General features: G+C 34.7%; 1 protein-coding gene across 1 annotated transcript; it reads left to right on the top strand.

Annotated features, from left to right (window-relative positions):
- Nucleotides 1–4,238: 4,238 nt before the first annotated feature.
- Nucleotides 4,239–8,543, top strand: LOC112765354 (uncharacterized). The gene is made up of 2 exons (XM_025811257.2): nt 4,239–4,463; nt 6,177–8,543. Exon 2 carries the CDS (start codon nt 6,199–6,201, stop codon nt 8,263–8,265), a length of 2,067 nt encoding a protein of 688 aa, XP_025667042.1. The 5' UTR covers nt 4,239–4,463; nt 6,177–6,198; the 3' UTR covers nt 8,266–8,543.
- Nucleotides 8,544–10,010: the final 1,467 nt, after the last annotated feature.

The raw sequence follows: 10,010 nt of genomic DNA, 5'->3' as shown, positions 1-10,010 counted from the left end.
CGTTCGATGCCATGACATATTTGTTGAGTGATTTTAGGTCCTAGAGGCATGAATGGCTTGTTAAAAGTGGAAGAGAAGCATGCAATTGAGAGAAAACATGAAGAAAACAAAGGAGAAAAGCATTTCAGAGTGTGCCCACGCACACTTCCTGTGCCCACGCACAAGGGTCAAAATCAGCACCTGTGCCCGCGCACAACTCTGTGCCCACGCATAAGTACAGAAATCAGCAAGTGTGCCTATGCACAACCCTGTGCGTACGCACAGGAGGAAAATCAGCATGTGTGCGTACACACACCTGTGTGTACGCACAAGTCCCTGCGCGTGACTTCATTAAAAATTCACGTGGCTCGCGATTTTAGGGCTCTTTTGGCCCAATTTTGGAAGGCTGAAGCTGGTTTTGAAGTGCTATATCAAGGAAAATTGAAGCCATATGAAGGCATTAAGACTTAGACATAATTTTTCATAGTTTTACATAGTAGGAGTAGGAGTAGTGTAGATTAGGGAGAGCTCTCTTAGGATTTTTAATTAGGGTTCATTGTAGCATTTTATAACAAGCTTTGATTTCGGATTTTGCTCATCTTTTGTAAGTTCTCTTAATTTCCTCTTTAATTTCACCAAGGTTCTGAAAACCGGACCGGACCGGCTGGTTCGACCGGTTTAACTGCAAACCGGCGCTACAAACGGTCCAGTCCTCATATAAAAACCGTCCAAACAAAAATCGTTTAAGAACCGGCGAACTGGTCAAAAACCGGCCGGTTAGATCGAACAGGTGACCGGCCGGTTATGCTAAACGACGCCGTTTTATAATTAAAATAGAAAATAAAAAACGGACCCGACCCGACCCGCTCGTTTAGCACGGAGCACCCCACCCCCCTTTCTTCCCCCGACCCCATTCATTCATTCCCCCTTTCTGAATCATCTCCAATGGAGAACAGAGAACCCTAGCCGCCCTGAACCATAGCCCCCCTGTCGCCATCCTTCGTCCCCTGGTGTCGCCATCCTCAGCCCCAGTAACCCTCAAATCTCCATCGTCGCCTTCGCCTGGTTCCTGCCCAGTAGCCCTCCATCTCCATCCTCTGCTCATCTTCTCAACACCAGCACCGCAGCACGCAGTCAACACCGGTAGCCCTCCATCTCCATCGCGCGGTCCTCAACAGTCAACACTCAGCACCGGTAGCCCTCCATCAACCCCAGGTCAGTGACTCGTCCTCTGCTCATCTTGTTTGTTCTTCGCCTCTGCTCATGTTCTTCCATCAACCCCGGTAGAAACCTTGCATGAAATTGATACTCTGTGAAGTGTGAACTTCCTCTGTGAAGTGTGAACTGTGGCTGTGGCTGATTAATTTAATCTCTCTGGACTGTGAACTGTGGCTGTGAATTGTGGCTGTGGCTGTGAATTTGATACTATGTGCAGTATGAACTTCCTCAGTAGAAAGTAGAAACCTTGCATGAAATTTATAATATGAAAATTAACTTCCTGTTTGTTGCACAATTTCATTTTGTTTGTCAATTTGTGTTTGATCCTTGGCTCAATTTCTGTTTGCTGCTGAGCATAGGAAATTAATAATCTGAAAATTAAGCAGCCTGGTCTTCTATATTGCAGCTCAATTCCTGTTTGTTGCACAATTTCATTTTGTTTGTCAATTTGTGTTTGATCCTTGGCTCAATTTCTGTTTGCTGCTGAGCATAGGAAATTAATAATCTGAAAATTAAGCAGCCTGGTCTTCTATTTTGCTTCATCTGTGAACTGTTCAATTTCTATGAATTTGCTCTGTGAACTCTTCAATTGCTGGAACTTCATCTGTGAACTATTCAATTTCTGTGTATGTTCATTGTGATGTGTTGTGTTGTGGGTTTGTGGCTGTTTTTACTTTTTAATTTCATATATGTTTTATTAATTTCAGTTATGGAAGATAGTATTAATCAAGAAGCAACTGCTGATAACAATGCTTTTGTGAATAATAACATGCCTGCCAATACTCCACTTCCGAATGATGCTGCTAATCCTAATTCCCGTAGTGCTAATGATAGTCAGTCACAAGGTTCTTCTAACCTTAGGGGAAAAACAGATTTAGCTTGGAAAAACAGATTGAGTTTGGATTTTGATAAGATATGTATTTGGTTGATGATATTTTATGTAGTGTTTTAAATTTCGAAGATATTTTAAGATTTATATCAGACTATAATTATATTTTAGGATGTGTATTTATAATTTATATATTATTCTATTCTAAAACGGTTTTTTCGGTTGAACCGGTTGGACCAATAAACCAGTAAACCAGTGACTAGAGCGGTTTGATGACCGGTCCGGTTTTCTGAACCTTGAATTTCACTACTTTTGCTTTTATGTTCTTATGGTTCAAGTTACTTTGTTTATATATGCAATTTTGGTATCTTGAAGTTTTGATTGATGAATTTAATATTTTATGCCTTATATATGCTTGATTGCTTGTTTATAGATGGTCTTGTGAATATTTTGGGGTTATAGATTTTATTTTTCTTTGCAATTTTCTATGTTTTGGTTTTATACCCACAAGGTGTTTGTGAAAATGCCAATTATGAGTTTTGAGTAGATTTTCACACTTTGGCTTGGGATTTAAGTTCCTAGGATACTAGAGTCATAATGTCCGACATTTAGTGGTAATTCTTGGGTAGTTAGTTGACTCTTGTTTCCATTGACGCTAGCTTTTTACCAACTAGTTTGGTAAGTTAGCTAGGACTTATGGATTAAGGTCAATTATGCTTGCTTGACCTACTCCTCAAAATGTTAGGGGTTAACTAGGCGAGATTGACTCATTATAATTGTCATAGTTGTGGTTATGACGATGATAGGATTCCTTGGATTCTCATTCCCAAGTCAAGGCTTTTTATGCGTAGCATTTTCACTAGTTTTGATCTTGTTTTCTCTCTACTTGCATTAATTCCCAATCATTTCTTAGTTTTTTGATTTCTTAGTTCTTTTAATCTTTTGTTCTTTGATTACAAAACCCATTTGCCCTCACAACCGAAAGCGTAACACTTCGATTGCATCCTAGGGAGAACGACCCGAGGTTGAAAGACTCTCGGTTTATATGTTTTGAATTGGAAAAATCAAACTTTGATTGAGAGGATTGTTTGTTGGTTTAGACTATGCTTACAACGAACCTATATTTTGTGAAATTCTAAATCGACAATAGTTCTCTCATCACGCGCGTGTATTTACGCTCGAGTGTGGTGCGCGTGGCTTTTGTTGGACTTGGCCTAACTTGTAGAATTTGTAAGCCAAAAAAGTTTGTATGCGTAGGAGGACTGTAATAAAAGAGGTGAGAGTTGAACATACAACCTTCCTCATGTAATGACTTACAATAAGTGAACAACTACTAAACTAGTTAGTTAATTTAATAATTTAAAGCATTTGTATATTTATAAAATTAACATAAAATAAAAATAAAACAAAAATAAAAATCATATATCATTGATCATTTAAAATTTTATAGATACTTTGAAAAAATTTGATATTTCTGCAGGTAGAGTAAGGTAGGATAGGATTTAAAATTTTAAAGTGCAAGTAGGAGTAAGGTTGATAGATTCTTAACTCGCAGGTAGGATAGAGTAGAGTAGGGTAGAGTTTTAATGAAATTTTCAACCTGCTGGATAGGGTTAAGATATAGTCAAAATCCTACCCTAATCTACCCATTGCCAATTTTAAAGAATAGAAGTGTTGTTGGAAGGTGGAAAACTTTAAAAGTGAATGAGTAAAAAAAAAAATAGATCAAATAGATATTTTGAATATTTTATGTTTTAAGTAAAATTTTAATAAGATAGAATTTTTAATTAGACCTAATTAGATAAGAATTAATTTTAAGAAAAAATAGTTGAATTGAATTGAATTCTATTTAAATTAATTTTTTTTAAACGCTGAAATTTAATTTAATTTTAGTGGAAATTGAATTTTAGGAAGTTTTTAATTACTATGTTAAAAAATTTTTAATATTAAATTTAAAAAATCCAAATTTTTTATTGTGATTATTTTTTTTATGATTTGTGCTCTCCAAAGATCTAAAAATGTAAAAGTCCAAATTGTATGTTCTAAATTTCTAATTAAACCAAAAACGTGGTTATCACTCCAATATAAAAAATAAGAAGAATATTAAAAAATTATTAATATTTAAAAATATAAAATAAAATATATTATTAAATTACGTTAAATTTAAAAATTAAATTAATAATTAAATAATAATTTAAAAAATAATAAATTTGGATGGTCTTCTCCCATTTCTAGAAAAATAATTTGCTACAACAAAAATTTGAACCCCAACTCCCCTAACATTGGCGGCTGCTGCTACGGTGCTACCTTCTTCTCATTCTCTGTCCGAACTCCGCCAGGGTCGCCGTCGCCGGCATCGTTGATCTCCTCCTGCATCGCTACTCCTTGTAACTCCTGCGTCGCCACCTGCGCGTCTGCCGCAGCGTCTCTGTCCCTAGTAAGACTTACTACTCTCTCAATTGCTGCCTTGAATTTGCTTCATGTTTCATCAATTTTATTAGTAATTTATCCAAATTTTTACCTGGCTGAGTTTCTGTATAATTGCTGAGTTGCTGCTTAATTGCTGAGTTGCTGCTTAATTGGTCAAACAATTTTGCCTCTTTTGTGTTTTTTGTCTGTTTATCTCTATCATTAATTAGAGATTTTTTTTTTTTAATTTTGAAGATGGATGCTAACAATAATTAACAATCACAAAGTAGTGAAGATACCGCTGCCAAGAATCCACATCGGTTTTTAATTATGAATTTTCATGTGTTGAACACTTGAACTTTGAATGTAAAATTTTAATGAGAAAAAGTAGACAAATTATTAGGTTAAAAGTAGACAAGAAACTACAAAATTCTTAAAATTCCACAATACTATGAATATTAAATTTAAAAAAACATATTCATCATCATCTTTACCACCCCCACCCCCACCATTACCACCACCACCATCATCATCACAGTTTCATAGTCATCCTCCACCATTGTCATCCATTACTGCAGCCATTTTTCATATTCATCATCATACCCTACTAGTATCACCACAATCATAGATTCAATAGCATCCACCATTAACTATACTTAACCAACAATCACAGAAAAACAAATCACACAATAGTATAGAAATTTCACAAGTCAACAATCAAATTTTTTTTCCAAAAGAAAAATAAAAATAAAACAGAAACAAAAAAGGCTAGGGAAGGGTAGATTTACAGGAGAGGTGAAGGGAGGCAGAGGGAGAGGAGAGGTGAAGGAAAAGGTGAACACAGAAGGAGGTGGGAGGCAGGGTAGAGAGGTAGAGGCAAAAGCAAAGGCAAGGCACAGAGAGAGGAGGGTGGCAGTGACGATGAGTAGAGGTGAGGGAGGAAGGTGGAGCAAGAGAAGGGAAAGAAGAAGAGAGGAGGGTGGCAGTGGGGAAGTGAGAGGCAAAGTTGCAGAGAAAGTAAGGATGACAAGGGAGGAGCAGCAGAAAAAAAGAGAGGAAGGAGAGAGGGGGGGGGGGGGAAAGAAGGATTACAATAAGGGATAAAACTGGAATTTTGAAAAATAATTAGAGACAAAAGTGGAAAAATTTGTATCTCACAAGTTTTGTCTCCGTGTTTCAGCCCTAACGAGAGACACTAAAGACATGTATTTTATGTGCACTCGTGTGCTGCCATGTACATTGAAATTTTGTGTCTCAACAAACAAATAGCGGACATGTACAGTGGTATTCGAGTCTCCTATGGGCATGGACACTAACAAACACAGCCTATATTATTACATTCTAGATCAGCTGGACACATCTTAATTATTCTATAGTAATCAGAAATTTTGTCAGGTCTTGTCTCTATCTCTTCATTCTCGCAATTTCTTGGATGGTTAATGGTTATGTTTCTGAATGCTGGTCTACTACTTTGCTTGGATATCTGGATATGTTGGGAGATGAACATTTTTAGGTAAAGTTTAAGAAGATTGATTGTTGCCAATTTCTTGTTTCTGAAATGAATTTCCCCCTTCATAGCCATCTTCATGTTTTTGTTGTTATTCAGGCTTACAGAAAACATATAACCTTAGAGAACAAAGAAAAGTTAGTAATTGAATTCAAAACTGCCTCTTTCATAATGTAATGAAGAGTTGTTTACGATTGAGTGTGCATATGGAATCTGTGGTTTTTTGTCTTTCAGGTTATAGGAGTTGGTGAAAACTATGGATTTGGTGGCGTCCCACAAACAGTTTTGCTCATTTGGGCATTTGCTTAAGGATGGCACAAGAGATTGTAGCACCAGAAGTAGGACTTTGGATAACACTAGTTCTGTATTCAATTTAGGAGTAAGTAATATCTCTGTTAAATCTCATTCACTATGTTCCTCTGATGATAGCAGTGTTACTGCGTTTGGAAAATCTAAGAGCAGTTGGTCTAGAAGGTATCGGTGTGTTTCTGCTGTTTTGAAATATGAAACTTTTGGTTTGAATGGTAGTTCACAACATTCTATAAAGTTTCCGAAAGGGGATTCAAATGAGGAGGAATCCTTGCCAAATGGTGTTAGTGCTTCCCTGAATTTTGAGGAATTTGAGAATAATCATCTGCAAATGTTGGTTAGAAATGGGGAAATGGAGGAAGGGTTAAAGCTTTTAGAGCATATGATTAAACATGGCAATATCCCTGATGTCAATGCGTGCAGTGCTCTGGTCTGCCAATTTTGCAAGGTTGGCAGGACCAAGAAGGCAAGGAGAATCATGAAAATTTTGGAGGAGTTTGGTGGTGTTATTGATTTAACCAGTTACAATATTTTGATTGATACTTATTGCAAATCAGGGGCGATAGAGGAGGCCTTGTGGGTTTTGGATCGCATGAGTGTTGCTCCTAATGCCATTACTTTCGATACAATTTTTCGTAGTTTGTGTGGTAGAGGGAAACTGAAGCAAGCCATGGAAGTTCTTAACAGGCAGCTGCAAAGCGAGTGTCATCCAGATGTGATTTCATACACTGTATTGATTGATGCAACTTGTAGAGAATCTGGAGTTGATCAGGCAATGAAGTTGATTGATGAGATGAGAAGCAAAGGATGCAAACCCGATGTGGTCACATATAATGTTATTATCAATGGTATTTGCAAAGAAGGTAGGTTGGATGAAGCAATCAGATTGTTAAGTAACTTGCCCTCCTATGGTTGTCAGCCTGATGTAATCTCGCATAATATTATTTTGCGTGGCTTGTGTAGCATGGGAAGATGGATGGATGCTAAGGGGCTAGTTGCTGGCATGATTTGTAAGGGTTGTTCCCCTAGTGTTGTTACTTTCAATATCTTGATTAGTTTCCTCTGCCAAAAAGGCTTGTTGGGCCAAGCCATTGATATATTGAAGATGATGCCTAAGCATGGTTGTTTGCCTAATCCCAGGAGTTACAATCCATTGCTTCAAGGGTTTTGTTATGTAAATAAGATTGATAGAGCAATTGAATACTTGGAAATAATGGTAAATAAGGGTTGTCACCCAAATATAGTGACCTATAATATCTTGCTGTTAGCATTATGCAAAGATGGGAGGGTGGATGATGCAGCTGAAATAATGAACCAACTCAGTTGCAAAGGGTGTTCTCCCAGTCGAGTCACTTATAATATAGTAATTTATGGGCTTTTAAATGTGGGAAAAACAGAGAATGCAATGGAACTCTTCAAAGAGATGTGCCGAAAAGGTCTTAAACCTGATAAAGTTTCTTACAATACGCTCATTGATGGGCTTTTAAAGGCAGGAAAGACAGATCTTGCTATGGAACTCTTCGAGAAGATGCGCACAAGAGGTCCTAAACCTGATACAATTACTTACACTTCACTAGTTAGGGGTCTTAGCCGCAAAGGAAAGGTTCGTGAAGCAATCAAGTTTCTACATGACTTGGAAGCATTGGGTTTCAGGCCTAATGTGTTCTTTTATAACTCAGTCATGAAGGGGCTCTGTAAAGCTCAGCAAACCAGTGCTGCCATCGATTTTCTGGCTCGTATGACAGCCAAGGGATGTAAACCAAGTGAGGATACATATAAGATTCTTGTGGAAGGAATTGCTTGTGAGGGATTAGTTAAGGAGGCTTTGGGATTATTAAATGTGTTGTGCTATGGAAGATTTGTGAGGAAAAGTTTGGCTGAAAAGGTAGCAATGAATATATATAGAATACATCAACAACTAGAGCAACCACTAAGTGTTATCTCTCAAACCTATAATTTAGTTAATGTAGCACCTTCAAACAAATCAACTCATACCTCCAGTTGCTTGTCTTGATTATCTTTTTTCTTAGTTTCTTTTCATTGATTGTTACATTTTTAGCTATAAGTTTAGGGTTTAGGGTTTAGGGTTTAAGCAAATAGTGCTTTCTGTTTTTGAATCCTGAAAATATAAAACAGCACATGCATATGCTTGTATGAATTTGCTTTAGTTTTGCTGAGTTTAGGGTTTAAGGTTCAGGACGATTGTGCACGCTAGTAATGTGCAGTTGTACTTGCTTAAGGAAGGATTTGTTTATTTATTTATTTATTTATTTGATAATCTATTTATCTTTAGGGTGCCGTATTGCTGTTACCAGATTGTTTCTAATTGTTCTGTGGTTGCGAAGGCATAAAAAGTTTAAAAAAAAAAAAAATCTGTGTTTCAGTTTGAATAATGCATAAATATAACAGAATTTAGCAAATTTAGTGATGTCCAATTTTCATCCTAATATAGTATTTTCTTTATTCTAACTTAAAAAAAATCATATAATATTTTTTTATCATTTTTAAAAGTTGAATACAAAATAATTTGTTAAGACATATTACATTTGTTATTAACATTGAGTAAAAGCAATAATGACATAAAAATTAAGATATTAACATACATGCTTTATTAATTTAATATATTATTTGACAGCATATTAGTTTACATTTTAATATAAAAATTATATTATATGAGGAAAGCAGCCTAACCGGCATTTTATGATAGTAATAATATAAAAATATTATATACACATAAAAAATTAATTATTTATATATATTTATATATTTTTTTATTAAATAATTAATTATTAGAATAATTAAATATATTATAATAAAATAATAAAACCTTAAATAATTAAGAAAAAAAAACAAATAGGTCCCTGACCTTTTGATCCGTAAACATTTAAATTTTTGAGAATTTGAAAATACATTTAAGTTTATGACTTTTTCAAAATCTAGACATATTGATACCTCATGTTCATTTGGGTATGTCAGATTCAACGGAAAAATCAAGGGTGACTCCCGTTGTACTGACCTAGTTGATACGGATGTACAGGTGAGAGATATTTTAAAATTGAACAAATGAAACTCAGAGATTGATATGTCCAGATTTTGAACAGGTCGGGAACTTAAATGTATTTTTAAATTCTCATAAACTTAAATTTCTGCAGACCAAAAAGTCAGGGATCGATCTGTCATTTTTCTTAATAATTAATTATTTGCCGTGATGATTAGTGGCTGAATTCTTATGTAGAAGTTTGAAGTATGATTTTAGTAATTTTATATTTTTTTACGAAATAATTAATTATTTACCGTGATGATTAGTGGCTGAATTCTTATGTAGGCTTGGTTTGGTAAAGCTTTTACTTTTCGAAAATAGTTTATGAAAGCTATCTTTAAAAGACAGCTTTTCAAAAACTACAACACTTGCGTTTGGTAAAATCCTTTTAAAAATAGCTTTTAATAAGTATAACTGTATAAGCACTACAATTGTGTTTGGTAAAACAACTTTTAGAAATTAAAAAAAATTATAATAAATATATTTAAAACGAAGAATAATTTCTTTTTTCAAATTCTTTAAAATTTTATATAATATTTTAAAATAAAATAATTTTAAAATAAAAATTTCATAATAAACATAGACATAATAAATAAATTTTTTATTTTTTAATTTTAAAATTTTATATAAGTATCATAAAAATATATTTTATCCTAAACATCATCACTAAAAATACTAAATTACTTAAATCACTATAACTTAATTTTTTTTTCACCAAT

The sequence above is a fragment of the Arachis hypogaea genome, chromosome 17 (genome assembly GCF_003086295.3).
Source record: "Arachis hypogaea cultivar Tifrunner chromosome 17, arahy.Tifrunner.gnm2.J5K5, whole genome shotgun sequence".
NCBI classification, from domain to species: Eukaryota; Viridiplantae; Streptophyta; class Magnoliopsida; order Fabales; family Fabaceae; genus Arachis; species Arachis hypogaea.
Note: the sequence above shows the minus strand (reverse complement) of the source record. Positions and strands in the feature narration are given on the sequence as shown.

What these genes read in the sequence shown, in the direction of transcription:
- LOC112765354 (XM_025811257.2), top strand. Translation starts at nt 6,199, where the DNA reads ATGGATTTGGTGGCGTCCCACAAACAGTTTTGCTCATTTGGGCATTTG.